Raw genomic sequence first — 22,081 nt, 5'->3', positions numbered from 1 at the left:
CATCTTCTTGCCACCCACTAGCAGAACTAAAGCTATGAGGAGGTGAAGGGTAAAAATAAGCACAGAAAGGTGCAATTAGCCAAAATTCTCTCATTCCCACATAGGCCCAGAATACGGCCTCGATAGTTACTTGATATCTAACACAGGACACTTAGCAGAGGGAGCATCTAACAATCAAGCTATCGATTGTTACTAAGTCCCTTTTTAATATATTACCTCAACTCCCTCTGCTTCACTGTCTATGTTCTTATTCAGTCCTGCTGGCAAAAAAGGTAACCAAAAAGTTGTACTGTTAAAGTAGTAGGAGGATACTGTATGAAATAGTGAATATTTCAAAGCTCCTCAGGGAAAGAAATTAAGAAACTATGAAGTCATCCTTTATCTCTAGATAAAGTGTTTCATTTTCTTTTCTTCCTCATCTATGAACGAAAAAAATGAAGTTGTAAGTGGCTAAATCCATATTCAGTTCATGTACATTCTGCTTATATTCAGTGTATTGAATAAAAACATTTGCAAAAGAAATCAGCAGCCATGTTGGGAATGCATTCTGTTTTAATTGTACTCCATAGAGCTGTAAACCCTTTCATTGTTTTGTATTCCACTGGAATATCTTTAAAAAATATATAATTTTCTAATTAACTCACTGGAGACTTATAAAGATATGATGGAGATAACTTGCTCTTATCTTGTCACTTGTCAGTAATTAAACAAAAGTTATTTATTTAGGGAGACATCGGGACTTAAGTGATTTTTTTTAAATTGTATTTTTGGTATTTTACTATAGAAGTAGTCAGAAAATTAAATTGCTGGGAGGTAAGTCAAGGGTAGTTTAAAAATTATCAGTAATATAACTTGTTTAAGTTCCATTTTCTGAGAGAAGATATATAAAGCTACTGAGAAAGTTTGCAACTATTCAAGGAAAATCATCTAAATATCTCTTATCCTCTACTCCAATTTTCCAATATTTTAGGAAGACCACATTTTAATAGTTTCACTGTTTGGCTAGCAAAGCCTAGAAGGACAATTCAGTACACACTTTGTACCAGTAATATATTACCTCCTACAAAGTTCAGACATCTATTAAGTCCATTATCTGTATCTCATTATCATTTAAATACATCACTGAATGAGTGACTTAGAAAACATTTCTATGAAGTTAAAATTATTTAGTATAGAGTAGAACTAAGATGGCAGAGTAGATAAACATTGTGCCTGCTTCCTTCTGTAAACTCATCAAAATTACAACTAAATTATAGAACAATCAACCTGGAAAAACCTCTGCAGTCAGGCTGAAGAGAAGTTTTATAATTAAAGATATAAAGAAGAAGCCACATTGAGACTGATAGGATGTGAGGAGACACAAAACGGGCTAGCCCAAGTCAGTGTGGTGGTTGAGAACCAGGAGCGATATCTCCGGCCACACAGGTTCCCCTCAGAGGAACAAAAGAACCCAAGCACAAACCAGTCTCCCCAGCCTAGAGTACTGATGCTGGGAAGAGGAGCCCTCACAACATCTGTCTGTGAGAAACAGTGGGGATTCTGACCATCTGGGTAGGACGGAAGGCTGTGGGAAACCCAGACATCCTCTTAAACAGCCCAAGCACACTCTCTCACTCACAGGCACTCACCTTGGGCTCCAGCGGAGGGACAGTGACTCGAGGTGCATCAGAGGCGTACAGGGGGTGCAGACTGAGGCACGTGTATTCGCAGAGAGGCCTGGAGGAGAGTCGTCATTTTCCCTGTGTGGGGTCCATCTCCCATGCAGCCAGCAGGCAGGCGCCATCTTCCTTGTGTTGAGCCCGCCCCCTCCAGCTAAATCTAAATCTGATTGGCCTGGTGAGCTCCACTCGCTCCAACCTGCTGACTCATTCAGGTGGTATACACCTGAAACTAATGTACATTAGCTAAATTTTAATTAAAATATTTTAAAAATTATTTAGTATATTAAAACTGCCTGGAAAAGTGTAAAATAACATAGAAATGTAAACTTCTAATATTCAGGTATATTATACAAAATATGGAATTCAAGCTACAATTTTCCCAATTCCCTAACTGGTAAGTGAAGTGTGAGATCTCCCTTATACTTGACTTTGTTCATAAGGAATCAATACATTTTGAGACACTTAATTTATTAAATGTTAGTTGAATTCAAGTTTAACACAGTGAAATTACTTGAGTAAAACTATTGTAATACAAGTAACAGAATTATATTTCTTAGAGAACAGAATCTCAGCCATGGTGAGAAAAGTATAAATTTATGATCTTAAAAAAGTTTTCACATTCTATTTGTATTCGAGCCTGTATTTGCATATATGAAAGTATTCTAAACACCTTTATATTTTAACTCTCAACTATCTTATTAATCAGATGATATTATTCTATTCCCATTAATACAGATAAAAGACCAAGAATCAGGGAGGTTAAATGGTTTGCTCACCAAGATTTAAAATTTAGGACTTATCTCCAAGCTCAGTGTTGCCTCAAGTTCAAGTAAAAATATTATATTACAAATACTTAGCTTTGCACAGGCTTTTCCTCAGTGTGTGGTGCCTTTCCCAGCAGCACCAGCCTCACATGGGGGTTTGTTAGAAATGCAAATTCTCTGGCCCCTACCCAGACCTACTGAACCAGAAACTTTGGGGATGGAGCCCAGCAAACTGACTTAATCATCCTTCCAGTGGATTCTGATGAAAACTAAAGTTTGAGAACCACTGGCATAGGTTTGTTGTTACTGCTGTTGATGATGACGATTTTATTTTCTCAATTAAAATGTCACATCCAGTCCAATCTCACTCTACTATTAGTTTTGAGAAGGGGTTCAACTCATACAAAAAAGGCATACCATTATGGAGTGCTTACTATGCATGAGGTATTGGTCTATGTACTTTCACTCACTGGACAGTCACAATCAGCCCTGAGGGAGCTGAGTATAATTACTGGTCACTGAGACATGGAGACATTGGGTGATTTCCCTCAGGCCACACTGCTAGTTGCAGAGAAGAGGTATTTGGATTCAAGAACCCCTGCTCTTCACCATACCTTAATCATACCATACACCATATAACCTGATATTTTATATATTCAGCAAATATTTCTCAAGAGAATGCTGCAAGATGCTATCGAAAGTACCTCAAACCTTGGAGTTAGACATACCTGGGGCTGAATCCCAGTTAGTCATCTAATGAAAAGAAACTTTGATTGTGGGGATGAGAGAACAAGGCAAATTGTTTCTGAAATCCAAATATAATTTCGTGACCCAATAAGTAAAAATATTTCTTTAAAATATCTGCTTTCCTTAAATAGCCTTCTGCTTCTGGCTTACATGGATCATGAAATACTGGGGTGGGTAGGGGGTGGAGGAGCTGCAAAATTATTGTGTTTTTATGAATAAGGTAGCAAAATATAGGAAATCTAATGAAAATTTTTTCCATGCTCTTGCCCCACTAGCAATGATATGTTTTAATTGCTTTGTTGCCAGGTGTTTCCATTCTGTAGTCCCACGTTCTAAAAAGAACTGTTGAACCTAAGCAAACAAAAGTACAATACTTCATAAATAGAATTTAATTTTCATCAAAATATGACCATGCACAAGAAGGGAGATCTTTAATAGCCTTCTACTGTCATCCTTATTTCCATTTTCTCTAATCTATACAGTGTCCAGTTATCCTTTAAAAACATAAATAAGGTCACGTCATTTCCCACTTAAACCCTTCAACAAGAGTTTCTCATCACACTTAAAATAAAGCCTTATCTGTGACCTACAAGTCCTCCATGAGAGGGCCTCAGTTTCTCTCTCCCAACCTCTTGCTCTCACTCATTCCTCCTCAGTCACAATTGATCCTTTGCTTCTCCTTCAACAAGTCAAGCAATCTCCAGCCTCAGGGCCTTTGCATTTGCTCTTCCCACTTCCTCAGTAACTCTTCCCAGATGTTCACATGATTTGCTCCCTGGCGCCATTCTGGTCTGTACTCAAATATCAGCTCCTAAGAGACACCTTCCATGACTACCTTTAAAATAAAAATCTCACTCCTTGTTACCATTTATCCCAAATCCATGTTTTGTTTTTTATTCATAGTACCTATCACTTGTCTCACGTTATATACTCATTCATTAATGACAATGATCTGTCATTCCCCACAGGAATTTAAGCTCCCCAACAGCCAAAGTTTTGTCTGACACTATGTTGTTTCCCTAACACCTACAACAGTGCCTGGCGCTGCTATGGCCAGTTATTGTTAATTATTATTAACTTTCTTCATTGTTTTTCTTCATTTGTTTTAATGTGCAGTATGCTACAGAATAATCACCTAAGGCAGGTACCCACGGAAGCTCTACAGAATCTGCGAAGCCTTCAGTCACTGTAAGTATTGCTGAAATGGCAAAATGTCCTCAGATCAATTTGGCAAGGAGCATGGAAACGTCCAAATAACCCTTTTAGTAAATTGCTTGGTTGGGGGCCCTACCTGAATAAATGGTGAAAGAGAGTGTTCCATTAGAAGTTTCCATTAGTTCTTCGCATCCTCCTGAAACAATATGGGTTGGAGGGGCCAGTGTTGGAGTTTGGGATTTCAGGGCAGAGTTTTAATCATTAACACCTGCAGTCAAAAGCCTCTTACATATGCTGGTATCTCAGGACAAAACATGTACTTCCAGGATCTTGTCCTACATGCCTTTGTAATAGTTTAGCTCCTGAATTCAAATCAGGAATGATATTTTTTCCTTTTACCTAGAAAAATGGGGGGTCACAATCTAGAAATCTTGGCATCTTCAATTTATTCTGTTTTTAGATGATCTGAGCTGCCTTGTAATGAAATTTGCTGAGTGAAACAAAGACTTGATTTTTTTAAGTTCTCTGTGTACATCAGGGGTCCTCAAATCAATAACATAAGACCTAATAGTATATCTTAAAGCCTTGCTGTTCATGTCTGCAAACCAAGAGCTTCCCCATCACCACACACAGATATACAAACAATTCCACAAATGCACACACACATACCTCAGATCCATACACCACACACAGAAACACACACACACACACACACACACACACACACACACACACACACCACAAGCACATACAGATACACAAACATATGCAGCAGTGGTGTTAGTATTCCACACTCTGAATCTACAACTTTTCCATCAGGAGTTCCCAGCCTCCACTGATTTAAAACCTCTGAATAAATAAAAATGAGGTAATTAGATATTTTGGAGCTAGAGTTGTGAGCAATTGTTTACAGTGATTATTTGGCAATACTATGCCACGAGGACTTGGTCAGTAAATCTTCATCTCATCATAATGTGTAAGTGTTTACAATATCTTGCACGATTTCCAATATACAGGTGTCTAATGCATGCTCTTGTCTTACTCACACTGGAAGTCCTCATCTGCCAAACAAAATACTGACTTCTGGTCTAGAATGATGAAGGAGATAAATGCATAAAAATGCAAATAAATATTGCCGACTTGAGTTGAAAATCACTGTGAAAAATCCACCAGTAAATAATTATATGTAGTTTGCTAATAGCCTTTTCTAAAGTGACACGAGAGATGAAAGAACGTGAGATTTGGAGATGATACTTTTTTCCTTTGATCTTTTTTGCTTTTTAATGAAAACAAATCTGTGCTTGAAACCGTTTTAAGCTTTTCACTCCAGTCAAACAAAGTGACTTCCTAGGTTTTCACCAGCCTATAGATAAACAAGCCCACAAGGGTCCCTTTGTGGCATGGGATAGGTCTGTTGCATTTTTAGGAGCTCCTTAATGACATCACAGTATCACTCCTCCTTTGTTGCACAAGCCTTTTCCTAAAGGAAAGAAGCAGCCAGAGAAGCCAAACACTTTCTAGTTGGGTTGTCTGTGTAAGGGTCCGGGATCTTAGGGGCTGAATTGAAAGCGAGACAATAGCAGTGGCCAATAGGAACTTTAAACAGCTGTGAGGCAGGCAGAAGATAGAAGGATAAGAGTTTGTAACCAAAAGCCACTATCAGCTGAAAGAAGATCACAAACAGAACACACACAGAAGTGAACTCTTTGAGCAAAAGAAAACCATGCACCTTTTGTTCACTGGAACTGGGTGGTGCCTCTCTGATAAAGGTGTTCAGATTTAGTTTCTTACCGTCTAGATATTTACTATTCACCAGGTGTCTCTTGCATTGGGTTTCTGGTTCACAAAAACAATTACGTTTGAAACTTTATAAGTATGCGTTCCCTGTGAAAAAGCCAAGGGTTAACTTTCTAGTATGACACTTATCACATCCAAACGGAGGCATCTAGATAGACACTCGGCCCCCCAGGGCAAGCCGGATTGTATAGGCTGGTTATGTAATGTTTGTCAGGGGTTTCTGCCCAGCACAAAATAATAGTTTTGAGTCTAATGGTCACTACAAACATGCCTTCCTTATCCATTCTCCCTTCATTTTCCATGCCATACTTAAGCCTTCATGCTACTTCTGTGTCAATACGAGTGACGAAGAGGGTGAGACCTGTCTTATCCATGCCGCCCACACCTGGGGGGCTCCATTCAGTTACCCAGTTCTTGGACTACAGCAACCCTTACGCCTTCACTTAGCCCTTTTTCTAATGGTTCGTCTTTTGCTCTCTCTTGAATTCACTCTATTTTTCTCCATGTTATTATTTTCTTTGTATTGTACGTACACTCTCTAAGATGCATTCCGCCATCCATGGGTCAGTGAGTGCAGTACCCATGTATATTCGCCTGTCCTTGTAACTTCTAGAGGGGTGTTTCTCAGCCCTGGCTGCAAAGAAGAATCATCTGGAGAGTCCCAAAGTTTACAGTGAACTTCAGAACAATTAAAACCAGAATGTCTGAGGGTGGGACCCAAGCATCAGTGCTCACTAATTGGTTTAATTATATAGTTAAGTGCTTCTCCAATGAAGATTGGGAAAACTGGTGTCCTATAGCATTCTTTCAGATGATCTGCAGATATTCTCCTGAACTCTTTTCAAACAAGAAATAACAAAATCCATACTTTGCATTCCGGTATGAACTAATAATATACTTAGAATGTGAAATAAAAGTCAGATTGCCTTGTCTGTGTTTAATTGAAACAGCTCACATCTGCCTATGAACTCAACTGACAACCTGGGGCAGATAACGTTAGGAGGCCACATGCTGTATTACCCTGCTCCTCAAATGTGGTCCACAGACCAGCAGCATCAGCATTTCCTGAGATATGCAGAAACTTGGGCCTCATCTCTGTCTTACTTAATCAGAAGCTTCGCTTTAACAAAATCTTCAAGGGATTTGTATGAACAGAGCATTTGAAAAGTCAAAATTTGTAGTGTTCTATGACACTAACAAAGTGGTCTGCAAACCAAAAATGGTTGTGAACTACTGAAACAGATCGTTGATATACTTTGCTCCACCCATATAGACTTGGCTTCATTGAGTAAAGTCTAAGAAACTTGATATATTGAAATTGGTAACACCGCTGTGTGGAAGAAACAAATTGTACTCATGTTTCAAAGAATGTAATTTTCCATTTATTCCACATAAACAAAATATATTTTTGCTTTGTTCATAATGAAAACGCATAGGTATATTTGCATTCCTTTAACTCTCTCCTGATGCTTACAAATTGCCCCCCCCTAAAAAATAAGAGGGTGAGTCCATGTGCCAGAGCCCAGTAGCCCAGAGCAGGCTCCTGTACAATACACACATTTGGCTTCTGACATCGTCGTGACTGCCCAGACACCAACTGGATTTTTGGTAATGTAATCACATATAACTTCATTTCCTTTCTGTGTTGTGGAAGGGAATAGGAAATGTAATCAGAATTCACAAAGAGTTGTATTTCACCAAAAACCTTTTGGCATTATAGTCATTTCAGGACCAGGGTCAGATTACAGTGATTTGATGGAAACTCAAAACTTAACCCTCCTATACCCGTGTACATTTGTATTAATAGTTAAGAAATTGATCTATGAAAAAAATCTTTGCTTCATTTGTTGATAGTCATTAATGACATTCGAGCATCTCACTGTCACTAGTAGAGTTCAAGATGATCAAAGAGAATGACATGTTTATGTTTGTTCAGTTCACCAGAGTATTATTTAATGAATATAATTCCAAGTCTACACTACTGAAGCTAATTGTAGAATATGGACAATCACAAAAATAGTGTTGGTAAATCGAAAATGAAAGGAGAATTAGACATATCTGTAGTGTTGTCTCTATTCTCCCGTTAGCTAATATTCCTCTTCAGAGTACAAGGCTATATGTTAACAATGTGTATTCCTGCCTGGCACATACTCTGCCTATACATCTTTTCGTGGTATCAGCTTCAGGGCTACAGACCCTACTCCTGGACCCTGTGAAATGCCATCACTTTACCCAGACTCTTCAGAGTAGGGTTTTGCTCACAAGAGTTCAAAAAGAGAGTAAGCACGAGAAATAGGTGAGGCAGGCGGAAGAGATGGGGCTCAGGCCAAATCTAGAACCAGCAGCAGTTTTCTTCTGTTAATATCCAGGAGCCTATTGGGTTTCGGACCCAGGACAAAGAATGGTACGGAAGTACCAGAAGACAAAGAGGTGTAAGCGGACAAAAAGAAAGCAAGGTGAGGTAGCCAACAGGATACGATTAAAGGATCAAAGAGTTTTTTCAAAAAATAGTTTTAGTGACATTATTCCTTCCAGTAAAATAGTCTCCAGAAAGAGAAACGACAAGCCTACGTAATGAAAATACAGCACAGTTTTGGTTTGTTTTATCACAAAAGTGCGAGACTATTAGGTATACTTTGGGATGGAGGTGGACTTAGAAGTTCTAGAAGCCAAGGGTTTTGTCTATTTCACTGAGTTCATTTCATGGAACCATGTGCAAACCAGCACCCAGTGAATTGTTATGAGGAGAAATTCTGCCTTGCTCCCCACACCCCATTTAAACATTAGAAGAAATTTATTTTCAGACACAAAGCCCTTTCTACACAGTGTTTACAAGAAGCAAGAGTTCAAATTTGAGCATTGCCCTCGGAATCATATATGAAAAAAATGTGAATACTTTATGCAAGAAATCATGCGTGAAAGATCCTTACATCAAGTTATCTGCCAGCACTATGATAAATCACATACATGACAGTCATATCCAATAGACAAACATCTAAAGGAGAACATAGATGCTGTGGAATGAGAAGTAAAATATACATTTTTTAGCCTTGTGATATGAAATGACAGTTAATTTTGGAAAGTAGGTTAAACTCTTTGGAGAAGCTAACAGGATGACAGCTATGGGAAGGAACGTTGTGAAAGGGACAAAGTGTTTCCCCCTTTGCAGGATAGATGGGGTCTGTGATGAATTATAAAAAGGCACATCAAGAAGCAGTAGCGTATGGGAACATTGCAAGAACAAAATCAGAATGTGGAACTGATTAAACACCCAGGCTTATAAAAACCATAGCCACTGGTATTTATTAAGCAGTTTACCTGCATCATCCCACTTCATTCTCGCAACAACCTCAGGTGGTAGGAGCTGAGATATTCCCTCTTCCTTAGTGATGAGGAATCAAAAAGCTCAGAGAGGTTAACTGACCTTCTCATGGTCATGTGGCTTGTAATGGAGTCATGCTCAATGTGAGTCTGGGATAAGAACGCTGGTCTTTATGGCTCCAAAGTCTGCCCATTTTCTACCACACTATCTGACCTCCCTCAGAGCACCCTCGCAGAGAATGGGCACTCAACAGAATGCACTAATGCCACAGAAAGGAGTTTGACAAAAACACATGCTCTTCTAGACGTAGGCTTGTGAAACCTGACAAAAAGAAAGAAGAGTTATAATGCTGCAGCACAGAAATAAATACATTGAAGAAGAAAAGACAACAATATTTCTTACAGTGTGGGCCAGCCATCCTTTTCTGGTGTTTCCCTATGCATGTGGCTGTCTGATCCTTCATTACCTGTGAGGTGGGACTTGTCTCCACTTCCCTGATGGGGAAACCGTGGGTGAGAAAAGGGTATCTTATTCCTACTATAAAGATAAGAGGGATGAGCATTCCAGACGGAGGAACTTCATGTGTGAAACGTTGTAGTGGGGTGGGGGTTGGGGGCTAAGGGGTGTGGGGAAGCTGGCACATCACAAAGCAGAAGGAAGGTCAGTGTGGCTGAAGCAGAAGAGTGAGGTGGAGAGAAGTGAAAATTGAGCCTAGTGAGGCAGGTGGGGTACAGACCCCTTGGAAGCCATTTAGGACATGCCAAGGATTTTAGTCTTTATTGTAAAAGCAATGGGAATCCACTAGGGAATTTTAGGCAGGAAAGGGCATGATAAAAAATCTGGGTTACTGAAATTGTCTAGGAGAGACTAGAGAACTTGGTCAGGATGGGGACCGTGGAAATGTAGAAAGGCAGATAGAGTAGACAAATATTTAGATGAAATTACCAGTATTTGGTAATGAATTAGCTATGAAGAATGAAGGAAGAAGAGGTATGCAGGGTGATTCCTAAGTGTCTGGTTGATATAACAGTGTACTTAATGCAGCCCATCGCTGAGGTAAGAAACAGTGGCAGAGGACTACATTTGGGGCGGGTGGGGGTGTGTGGTAATACGTTTGGTCTTGAACACGTGTTTGAGGAGGAACGACTAAGTAAAGATGTCACATGGCTTGAAACCCAGATTTGGATCTAAAGAAAAGTGGAATTTAGGCTAGGTCCTCCCCCCATACATTTCCCCTCACCTAACGCTTCATTGTAATCATTTGATTATCTGACTACTCAGCAGAAAACATGCTCCATAAAGGTTGGGATCGTGTCTTCCTGGTTTACTGCTAGATCTCCAGCGCCAGGTACAGTACTGAGGCAAAGAAAGCACTCAAGAAATACTTGTTGAACTGAAGCCTTAAATGCTAAGTGATGTTCTACACGGCTGCTCAGGATCAGCCAGTCTCCCCCAGATTGACTGAAGCCTGCATTCACGAGCTCCAAACTCTCGTCTCTGGATCCTGCCTTTTCCTACCTTCCCTTCCTGAGCTGACAGTTGGAGCCTAGTGGTTCCTTCAGGGAGTTTGCAGTTGATCTATCTACAAGAATTAGCTTTCCCATTGTCTTAGCTGAGGACTTTCCACTTCAAGAGTAGGGTTCAGGGAAGAACCACAATATTAAGTCTTAGAGCGCTGATGGGGTTTGGATAAGCAGGAGGTAGGGGATGCTCATGAACAGGAGGCCCAGAAGCATTGTGGGAAGGACTTGACTGGGACAAAGCAATGAGAGGAAAGTTTGGCTAGATAAGGTGGATGGGGAGCTCTGAATATCAGAATGGAAGTTTGGGTTTGAAAGGAATGGTAATGTGGAAGAACTGTGGATTCCTAACAGGGCAATGACCTAGAGCACAATTTAAGGGAGATTAATCTGGCAGCAGCCTACAGGATTAATTGAAGAGATAAGAGATCAAAGGCAGAAGGACCGGCTCCAAATGCAGGTGTGAAGAGATAAGAGACTGAACTAGACAGTGGAAATGGAGCGTCTCGGAGATGAAGATAAATGGAAAGAACTTGGTGAATGATTGGCTGGAAGGCAATGGAAGATTCAAAAATGACCCCCAGATTTCAACCACTGGTGGTACCTGGGAGACTAATGGTGCCTCTAACAAAAAGAAGGGCTTTGTTTTCTATGGGAAAAATGAAACTGAAGAAGTTAACGCTCATGTTACTTTGGCTGTAGATCATCTTCCAGTTATAAAACTCACAGCAGTGATGCCCTCTGAGAAACTGAGCAACTTAATATAAATTGACTTTAAATGTATTTCTCACTGGAATCTTGCACTCTCCATTGATGCCAGAGAGACAGAGGTTTGGTTCTGTTGGCACTTCATCTGGCTACTAGTCAAGCCAGTTGACTGGTCTCAAAATTACTGCACTTCAGTGAATCGGCAGACTTTCTCTCTCCCCAAGCTGGAGAAATGGAAAAATCTTTTTTGCCTTTTCAGAAGTAAGTCTAAGGCAATAATTTTTCTTCCTGGTTCACATTAAGTTTACCAACAAATAAGATGGATAATACTAGAAAAACAAAAGCAGAAATTCCCATATGAGCAATCATGATATTTGTATATATTCATATGATTAATAACTTCCTAGGATATGGTAGGGAAATTTTATTAAAATTTCACATTGTGACCACTCCATAAGTATTAAAAAACAGAATACTAACAACAAAAGTGACTCATATTATTATGGAGAATCCATATAAATCAATATGAATTGAATCTAAAAGAGTTCATATAGATTAAATTCTATCCTGATCATACTATCATAATGATCTCCTAATAAATTCAACTCCAATGATCCATTGGTTCCAAAGCAATAAAATTTCCAAGCAGTAAAATTTCACCAAAACAAAGATTTAAGGTACCTTATTGAATTATATTATACACAAGCTTGGAACTACATAATTTCATGTCATAGCAAATAATAAGAGAATAATTAAAAATATTTTAATTTCTTAAAATTTTATAAATGGACAAAATCACTGTGGTCTTTGACTATTCATGAATTTTTCAAAATGGCCTCACAAAATATACAAATGTATGTACAAGAGAGTTGGTCACTTTAAAACTTATGAAGAAAAATGCTCATCCAAGTATAAAATAGCAATGTCAGTCATGAAAATGTAGTGCTTCATCATTCTGCTTATTGAAAGAATGCTCATAAGTTATTATAACTATGGCTGCAACATTCTTCACACCTTTGGCTTTTTCATTTCTCAAGTCATCCATGTTAATAATTGACATTATTACAGTCATCTCAGATATGGAATTAGCCAAGATCAATGACTTATCTTTTGACTAATGCTTTCTTTCTTGTGGTTAATGGCTCATCAAAGACATTCTCAAACAAAGATATAAGTTTGTGTGATACACTGGCAAGGTATCATACAAAAGATATACGTAATGGACCATTTTCTGGAACAACAATAGCAAGAATGATTTCATAGTTTCTCTAATCCCTACAATAATGCCATTTAGAAATCAAAACTTCCTTTCAGGGATGTGGAGCAGATTTTTTTTAAATGTTTCTTTTTAAAAATAAAATTTGTACAATGAACCTTTTATACATGAAAACATTATGGAAAAAATCTTCAGACAAAAGGTAAGAAAATGAGCATTTTTTGACCATTGTCTGACATAAAAGATCGATTTTTTTTTTTTTTTTTTTTTTTGCCTCTTACCCTCTAGCTCTTCATCACATAGAATACATTGATATTACAGAACTTCATTCACAGTGAACATGCAGTTCCGTTTTGTTTTTACTTTACACAATACTGGGTAACATTCATCCCTGCTCTTACACAGCCTCCACCCACCCAGGTGCCCAGGATGGAACACTGAGTCACATTAGCTTCCTTGCCTCCCTCTCCAGCCTTTAGAAAGAAGATGGTATGTTCAATAATGTATCAGGAACAAAACTTTTTGCCCTTTGTGATATTGAGACACACACACACAAAAAATGATAATACTGAAGGCTAAAATAAGGGTGACTTCTCTTCTTTGCAGACACCTCTTAATTACTTCTGTTATGAGGGATGAAAGAAGTAGTCTGCATTTCTTAGAACTGAAATTCACTGGCAAACTAGCACTCATTTTAAGTAACTTTTGACTAAGGCAAAATTTGAGTTTACCTCTTTGTTTCTGAATGGTTTTGATGGCTAAAAGACAAAAACACAAACTGTTAACCAGCTTCAAGTAAAAATGATTTAAAATTAGGGTGTTTTATAGTTTACAAAGCTCCATTGTACAATTTTCTTTAATAAAGCAACCCTGTAAGATAGAGCGGGGTCGTCCCCATTTTACAGATGTGAAAGTTGATTTAGCTTCATTTGTTGACAGAACAGAGCTACTATACTGATTTGAACCCAAGATTTTTCACCCCAAATCTCTGCGCTAATTCACAGATTCTGAGATGCCTACACACAAAGTACCAGATTTTTGATGTAATCTGAGCTCTTGGTTTCCTCACTGAGTAGGCACAACTTGTGCCCTGCCAGCTGCTTTGTCCACCGTCTTAACCTTATTCTGGAAGAACCACCCATACGAGTGGCTGGATAATTAATTCCATACTCCAGTTTAACCTGGAGATCTTCTGCTAAGATTAAATCAGATAATGTCTCTGAGTGTGAACATATACCACTCTCTGAATTAGGTTTGGACCACTGAGGCCAGGTGGACATGGGCTTTAAACACTATTTAGAAGGAGTATCATTTATTGGGAGCTTCTCATAGGAAGAACTCGTTCAGGCAGAGACACCTTTTAGTGCTGCACTTAGGATACCTGAGTACTGGGTCTAGGAGTATTAGTACTTGGAGCGTTAGAACTGTGAAGAATTGTCCTGTCTTACTCATTTCATTTCAGATAGCAAATGACTCTAATTTTACAGTGTAGAGGCCAGATTACATCCTTTTCTTTGTTTTTTGTTATTTTTCCTGGGGGGAAAAAAAGTGGTTCATAAAAGACATCTACCCAGAGAAATGGACTTTTTAATTTTGGAAACTGATCCCAGGGTCACTTCAAGATCCAGTAGAAACTTTGGTAGTAACTTAAACATCAAAGAAGACAAGGCTATGACTCAATGCTGAGAGAGCCTTTTGTGTAAATGTATCTCAATGTTTGTACTTAACTTTAAGGGTAGTCATTTTCAGAACTCTTACCTAGAAGTTATTTGGAGTTTCAGTGCAGAAGCAACGGGCAATAATTGGACAGTACGTCAACTAAAATGCGAAAGCTCATTAATGACACAGTCTTCATTCTGTAATCAGTACAATCATGAAGGAGAGTTTACATATGCACTTTACTTCTAGTTGAACAAAAACAATCGCCTCCTCATCCCCTGTGAAATTACACCTTATTTGCATGTGGGCTAAGCATGGTGCTGGAGAAAAGGGAAGAGGCGGTGTTGAGTTTTCCTAAGCATTTCCAGTTCCATTTGTTGACAGAACCTTGAGCTATTTGGAAGCTGTGCTTCGGCTGCTCACAATGATAGTTGTTCTACTGGAAATTTAATTGTGAGTGGGCTCTGACACGAAACTCTTACAATTTGTTCCAGTGACCTTATCTCTGTTATTATCAACACTTGGCCCATAGACTTGAAGGCATTACTTGTTCCCATTCCATCAGTAAAAGTAGGAGCCAGAGGACAAGTGAAGTGACATTTGTGACCAAAAGTGAGGAAGCAACGTTCCATATAAATTAGTTCCCTATCTCAGAGAATTCTTTCTATTTCTAAATTATTTAGATTTGGTGTACAAGGGATTATTTTGTGATCCTGGTGTGCTTTCTACATCTGTTTAGTCTTAAATGCTTACAAAAATATTTTTCAAAATCCACTCATGATTTTCTAATCCTTCCAAATACATGGATTGCTTAAAACGCAACTCTTTTTTTTTTTCAATCCTGGCTTTGAAAAATGCAAACAAATGTGTGAGCCTTAAGAACAGGTTGGAAAAACATGGGTGACACATAGCTGAGTAATGGTGGTTCTATTGATTGTGCATCTCACAGAAAATTTTAATTTGTGTCTGTTCAGCCACTTCAACAAGAAAAGTTAAGGCATTGTCATTTCAGCCACAGTGTGTGTTGGGTTGGGGGGAAATAAATGCATTGCACTCCCTCTGCTGGCTCTGAAGCTGCAAGAGCTCATTACCCAGACTTATATTTAGATCTATTTCCCCATTTAAAAAAAAAAAAAAAAAAAAAATGGTGTGTGGAAAGGGGAAGCAAAAACTGGGAATGCTGTTAATTTCATTATTCATTTAAAAGGTCAAGAAAAACAAACATCGGCCCAATGCAAACGGTTAGGATGAGCAAGAAAGCCAGCAATTTGGCGGCTTTTCGGCACTGTATACTAAGAAAAAAGGAGGGGGTCCCCTCTCTTCTCTCTGAGGCTATCTCTAACAGCCTTTAAAAATTTCTCAGTCCCTTTCAAATACTGAAATAATCTTTTCCCAGAGCTTAATGAACAAACTAGTAGATTAGTATGTTTAGTATGTTCAAAATAGTCCCGGGAACGCAAAGCCATGTATTTGGCTTGGGGTGGGAGGGAGGGGAGAGGGTGTCTTTCTCCTGGTGTCAGAAAGGAAAGATAAAACATCCTCACACTGAAACTTTATACTGTGTTTCCCCAAAAATAAGACCTAGCTGAACAATCTGCTCTAACGCATCTTTTGGAGCAAAAATTAATATAAGATCCAGTTTTATTTTACTATAATATAAGATCGGGTCTTTACTAATATAATAAAATATAATGTAATATAATATAATATAATATAATATAATATAATATAATATAATATAATATAATATAATATAATATAATATAATACTGAGCCTTATATTAATTTTGCTCCAAAAGACACGTTGGAGCTGATTGTCTGGCTAGGTCTTATTTTCGGGGAAATACTGTACCTCAGGGGAGAACACTTCTATGCATGAAAGCATGTTACCCACAAGCCTGGAAGAGAATCGCCACGGAATTTTAAAACCTTAGGGACCTATGAAGCAATGGTTCTACTCTTGGGTGAGAAAGAGAGCCTACCTACCAGGAGAGCAAAATGCTCCAGACATTATGGGATCAGGAGGGCCTCAGGCCCTGTTTTACTCTTGCGAATCAACACACTGAGGGCTTTCTTGCAAGGCCCATCTTCTGCCCAGGCTTTGCCCCTTTCCCATTCTTGCTTGCTTTCTTCCCCCAGGCGTCTGGATGCCAACCACATCAGCTACGTGCCCCCAAGCTGTTTCAGTGGCCTGCATTCCCTGAGGCACCTGTGGCTGGATGACAACGCTTTGACAGAAATCCCGGTCCAAGCTTTCAGAAGTTTATCAGCACTGCAGGCCATGACCTTGGCCCTCAACAAAATACACCACATACCAGACTATGCCTTTGGAAACCTCTCCAGCTTGGTAGTTCTGTGAGTTCTATTGATTTTTTTTCTCTCTCCCTTTTAAAATTTCTAAATTCACTGTAAGACCTTGGCCTTAAAGTCCTGGCCCTTCTAACCTTGAATAGGGTCATTTGAGGATGGAAACCCCCAGAACACCATCCCAAAATGACTCATAAGTGTTCTAATTGTGTAAAAGAATGAACCAGCATCTATCAAACATCTGCTAAGTGCCAAGCACTGCTGGGCATTCAAAGATAATAAAATATGACTTCTTCCTTAGGGAAACCCATTGTATATTGTACACGTAGTCACCACACTGTACAATCAGCACAGTGACTGAAGTTAGTAAAAATGCGTTATTTCTGATAGCAATTTATAATTCAGGTCAAACTGAAATATGCCCTTCTGATTATTTAATAAGTACTTCTTGAACCCCTACCAAGAAAAGAGAAGAAGAGAAGCAAGAACAAACCTGACTATGAGCTATGCATGTGTATGACTTTTTCCTCCCATAGGTCTAGGTTTCATTATTTTAACAAATCAAAATAATTCTCAAGTAGGAGTCCAGGAAAGATGGTGGAGTAGGTAAACGCTGTGCTTACCTTCTCTCACAATCACATCAAAATTACAACTAAACTACAAAACAACCATCATTGAAAATCACCTAAAATCTTGCTGAACTGAAGCCCCACAATTAAGGACATGCAGAAGAAGCCACCTCAAGACCAGTAGAAGGGACAGAGCTGCAGAGTGGGCTAGTCCCGCACCACATGTGGCCATGAAAATTGGGGCAGGATATCTCGGCTACGGAGGTCCCACCTGAAGGAGCAAAGGGTCCCAGTGCCACACCAGGCTCCCCAGCCCAGGGTTCCAGTACCAGTGAGAGAAATCCCCATAATTTCTGGTTGTGAAAACCAGCAGAGATTGTGGCTGAGTGAGACGGAGGGCAGCTGGAGTCCCAGGCACTCCTCTTAAAGGGAATGCACATGGACTTACCAATGAAATCTGAGCTCCACAGCTGGGGCAGCATCTGGAGAGACAACAGTGACCTATAAAGAGGAACTGAGTTGTCTGGCTGCAGGACGAAGGCTGGAGGGGCAGCTTTCTTCTGGATGGAGGAGCAGGCAGAAGTCATTGTTTCTTTGTTGAGCCCTCCCCCTTCGCAGTGTGCAAATGCAGGCAGCCGCCATATCTTAGTTTCCAGCAAGCTGGCTGACACCATTCGTTCACCCTGACCTGGTGATTCTGAGACCCCGCCCCACCCAACTTTCAAGCATACCCATGCCGCTTCCAGTGGCTTTTTCATACAAACCATCTGCCTTGCCTCATACCGCAGACTTTCCTACAGTCTTTGAAAGGTTTTCAGAATCCAGACAAGTATTACCTGGCTTGAGTATGTCCCGTACCTCTGGCTGAGCTGCCCTAAGCCCAGTACTAGCAGCAGCTGGCCTTGATTCACAGCTTGACCTCTCAAGGCACTTCCAAACAAGGCATGGGTGGCAGCCATCTACAGATTTCTTTGTGGCTTCTGCCGGGTGGCCCCGGGTGGGGCATGGGCTGCGCCTGAAATTGACCTGCAGTGGGTCCCCTCCCAGGTGGCCCTGGGGCTGCTTTGCCCAGTGGCCAACTTCAAAACAAGCTGGGGCATCTCCCTGCTGCCTTCAAGGACAACATACACAAGGGACAGATTGGGCAGGCACCAGAGCCCTGCTGAGGCAGATCCTGTTGGGTAGGATCAGCCCCTGCATCACAACTCCTCCACTGTAGTCATGGCCAGTTCTCACAAGCAATGGGCCCTCCCACTGATGTGTAAACCGCAACCAAGGCTCCACTACAAGAGGAGGGCACACACAACCCACGCAAGGGACACACCTGGAATGCGCAGCTTAGGTGACCAGGAAGCCTGCGCCACTGAGCCCCATAACACACCTACTAAATAAATCCACTCTATTAAGTCCTGGAGACATAATAGACCTACCTAATATATAGAATTAAACACAGGGAGGCAGCCAAAATGGGGAGACAAAGAAACATGTCCCAAATAAAAGAACAGAACAAAGTTCCAGAAAAAGAACTAAACAAAAATGGAAAGAAGCAATCTACCATATGCAGAGTCCCAAACACTGTTTATAAAGATGCTCAATGGTCTCAGGGAGAACTTCAACAAAGAGATAGGAAACATAAAAATGGAGACAGAAAACATAAAAAAGAACCAGACAGAAATAAAGAATACAATAACTGAAAAGAAGAATACTTTAGAGGGAATCAACAGATTAGACGAAGCAGAGGACTGAATCAGCAATTTAGAAGATGAGGTAGCAGAAAACACCCAGAACAGCAAAACAAACAAGCTTTCCAGACAAGAAAAAAGTAAAGGAGTTCATCACCACCAAACCCGTATTACAAGGATTGTTAGAGGAACTTCTTTAAGATGAAAAAAATTAAAAATATGAATAATAAAATGGCAATAACTACATACCTACCAAAAATTACTTTCAATGTAAATGGATTAAATGCTCCAGTCAAAAGATAGGGGGGCTAAATGGATAAGAAAGCAAGACCCTTAATATATGCTGCCTATAAGAGACTCACTTCAGATCAAAAGACACACACAGACTGAAAGCAAAGGGATGGAAAAAGATATCTCATGAAAATGGAAACAAACAAACAAACAAAAAGCTGGGGTAATAATACTTATACCAGACAAAATAGGCTTTAAAACAAAGAATACAGCAAGAGACAAAGAAGGGCCTAGTAATCCCACTTCTGGGTATTTATCAAAAAAAACCCATAATGCTACTTCGAGGGCATGTGCTCATCCATATATTCACTGCAGCATTATTTACATAAGCCAAAATATGAAGCCAACTTGGGTTTCCCTGAATGGATAACAGGATAAAGAAGAGGTGGTACATATATAAATGGAATATTACTCTGCTGTTAAAAAGAATGAAACCTTGCCATTTGCAACAACATGGATGGACCTACAGGGTACTGTGCTGAGTGTAATAAGTCAGACAGCAAAGACAAATGTTATATGATTTCACATATAAGTGGACTCTAAAGAACAAAATAAATAAACAAACAAAACAAAAACAAACTCATACATACAGAGAACATTTTGATGGTTGCCCGATGGGAGGGGGACTTAGGATGGGTGAAAAAAGGGAAGGGATTAAGTACAAATTGGTTGTTATAAAATAGTCACAGGGATGTAAAGTAAAGCATAGAGACTATAATCATTAATATTATAATAATTATGTATAGTGCCAGGTGGGCACTAGTCAGCAGGATCACTTCATAAATTTTATAAATTTCTAACCATTATGCTGTACACCTGAAATTAATATAAAATAATATTGAATGTCAAAAAATAAGATGCAGGGGCCGGCCCGGTGGCTCAGGCGGTTAGAGCTCCATGCTCCTAACTCCGAAGGCTGCTGGTTCGATTCCCACATGGGCCAGTGGGCTCTCAACCACAAGGTTGCCAGTTCAATTCCTCGACTCCCGCAACGGATGGTGGGCAGCGCCCCCTGCAACTAAAATTGAACACGGCACCTTGAGCTGAGCTGCTGCTGAGCTCCCGGATGGCTCAGTTGGTTGGAGCGCGTCCTATCAACCACAAGGTTGCCGGTTCGACTCCCGCAAGGGATGGTGGACTGCACCCCCTGCAGCTAGCAACAGCAACTGGACCTGGAGCTGAGCTGCGCCCTCCACAACTAAGACTGAAAGGACAACAACTTGAAGCTAAACAGCACCCTCCACAACTAAGATTGAAAGGACAACAACTTGACTTGGAAAAAAGTCCTGGAAGTACACACTGTTCCCCCAATAAAGCCCTGTTCCCCTTCCCCAATAAAATCTTAAAAATAACTAAATAAAATAAAATAGTTTTTTAAAAAATAAAATAAAAAAATTAAGATGCAAAAAAGAATTAATTGGTTGATGCAATCCCCAAATCTATCGTGTCTGCCTTCTATGAGAAGTGATACGAATAAAAATAAAACTATCAATGTGGATTAATTTAAAAATAAATACATAAATGTTTATTATTTCTCCTGAAAAAAATGATCCTCAAGTAATAGTTTGAAAAATAATCAGTCTTCTTTAACAGTGTAGCAATATGCCCCATGTGTATAATATAATAGTCAATTGATGCTGATACAGGAAAATGACAGCAGCTTGCAAGGCTGTAGAATCAAATTGTACAGGAACTTTGAGCAAAGCCTCTTCTGCACTATTTCTCCCTTCACTCCACACCTGCCCACCAGCCCACTGCTGCCTTCAATTATTCCGCTTTACCTGATTACATGTCTATCTCTTGCGCTGTACTATATTCTACTTTGAGAGCTAGCCAGCATCTCTCTTATCTAATTTTTTAGGTTCCCCTTAAGCCCCTTTCTCCATGTGTTGCATGTAGGAGAGTCTCAATAAATGTCACATCGATCTCACATGAAACCAACATATATTTATAAGAATAAACACCTTAGTCTGAAAGAATAAGGCATTTTTGGTGATATTAGCAAATTTCTATCCTGAATTTCACACACACAGATGATGCCACAGAGCCACCCAAAGCTAGGTAGGTGATTTAATTTTTCCTCCACTAGAGGGAATGGATTTACAGAAATCCAGCTATTCTTTCTTACTCTGTCTTCCTTAAGCCTTACATCCGAAAGCTATGCTGAAAAAACCCGCTGGAAAATAGGCTGAAAAACCACACTGAACAACCTGAGTTTGCTTTTATCAATCACATTGCTCATATTATGATACACTCCGTGACAGCTTAAACCCAAAAGGTGAAAACTTGACTATTAAATTCTATGGTAAAGAATCATCTGTGGTAAGAGTGAATGGGGCATATAGCCTTTTGTTTTTAAAAATTGTTAAAGAAAGTATCCCTTATATAGCATTAGTGCATTCTATAGTATAGGTTTCTTTGGATTTAAGCAATCAAAATATTGTGCCTAAGTTTCTCTGTGCAGCCTTCCTGACTACGCTGTGACGTTCTCCTGCAGGCATCTCCATAACAATAGAATCCACTCCCTGGGAAAGAAATGCTTTGATGGTCTCCACAGCCTAGAGACTTTGTGAGTTGACCTTTTATTTGTTTCCCTTTTTTCAGTTTTTTCATGAGTATTCTGAAGGAATCAAAATAGCCTGAAAGTCAAACTTGCTGTTTGGTTCAGTTAATTGCTTAGCTT

The 22,081-nt window shown here is 39.6% G+C and overlaps 1 protein-coding gene across 3 annotated transcripts in view; it reads left to right on the top strand.

Annotated features, from left to right (window-relative positions):
• The window catches only part of LGR5 (leucine rich repeat containing G protein-coupled receptor 5), a 115,586-nt gene that overhangs the window by 69,050 nt on the left and 24,455 nt on the right, over window positions 1–22,081 (top strand). For 2 of the 3 annotated variants that reach the window (XM_019748991.2, XM_019748990.2), the window contains exons 4-6: window positions 4,289–4,360; window positions 16,689–16,904; window positions 21,896–21,967. In XM_019748991.2, coding sequence (XP_019604550.1) covers window positions 4,289–4,360; window positions 16,689–16,904; window positions 21,896–21,967 — 360 coding nt within the window. The remainder of the gene's footprint in view (window positions 1–4,288; window positions 4,361–16,688; window positions 16,905–21,895; window positions 21,968–22,081) is intronic. The other variant, XM_019748992.2, reaches the window with a different exon arrangement.

Source organism: Rhinolophus sinicus, linkage group LG02 (genome assembly GCF_036562045.2).
Source record: "Rhinolophus sinicus isolate RSC01 linkage group LG02, ASM3656204v1, whole genome shotgun sequence".
Lineage (NCBI taxonomy): Eukaryota > Metazoa > Chordata > Mammalia > Chiroptera > Rhinolophidae > Rhinolophus > Rhinolophus sinicus.
This window is presented reverse-complemented; position numbering and strand designations above follow the sequence as displayed.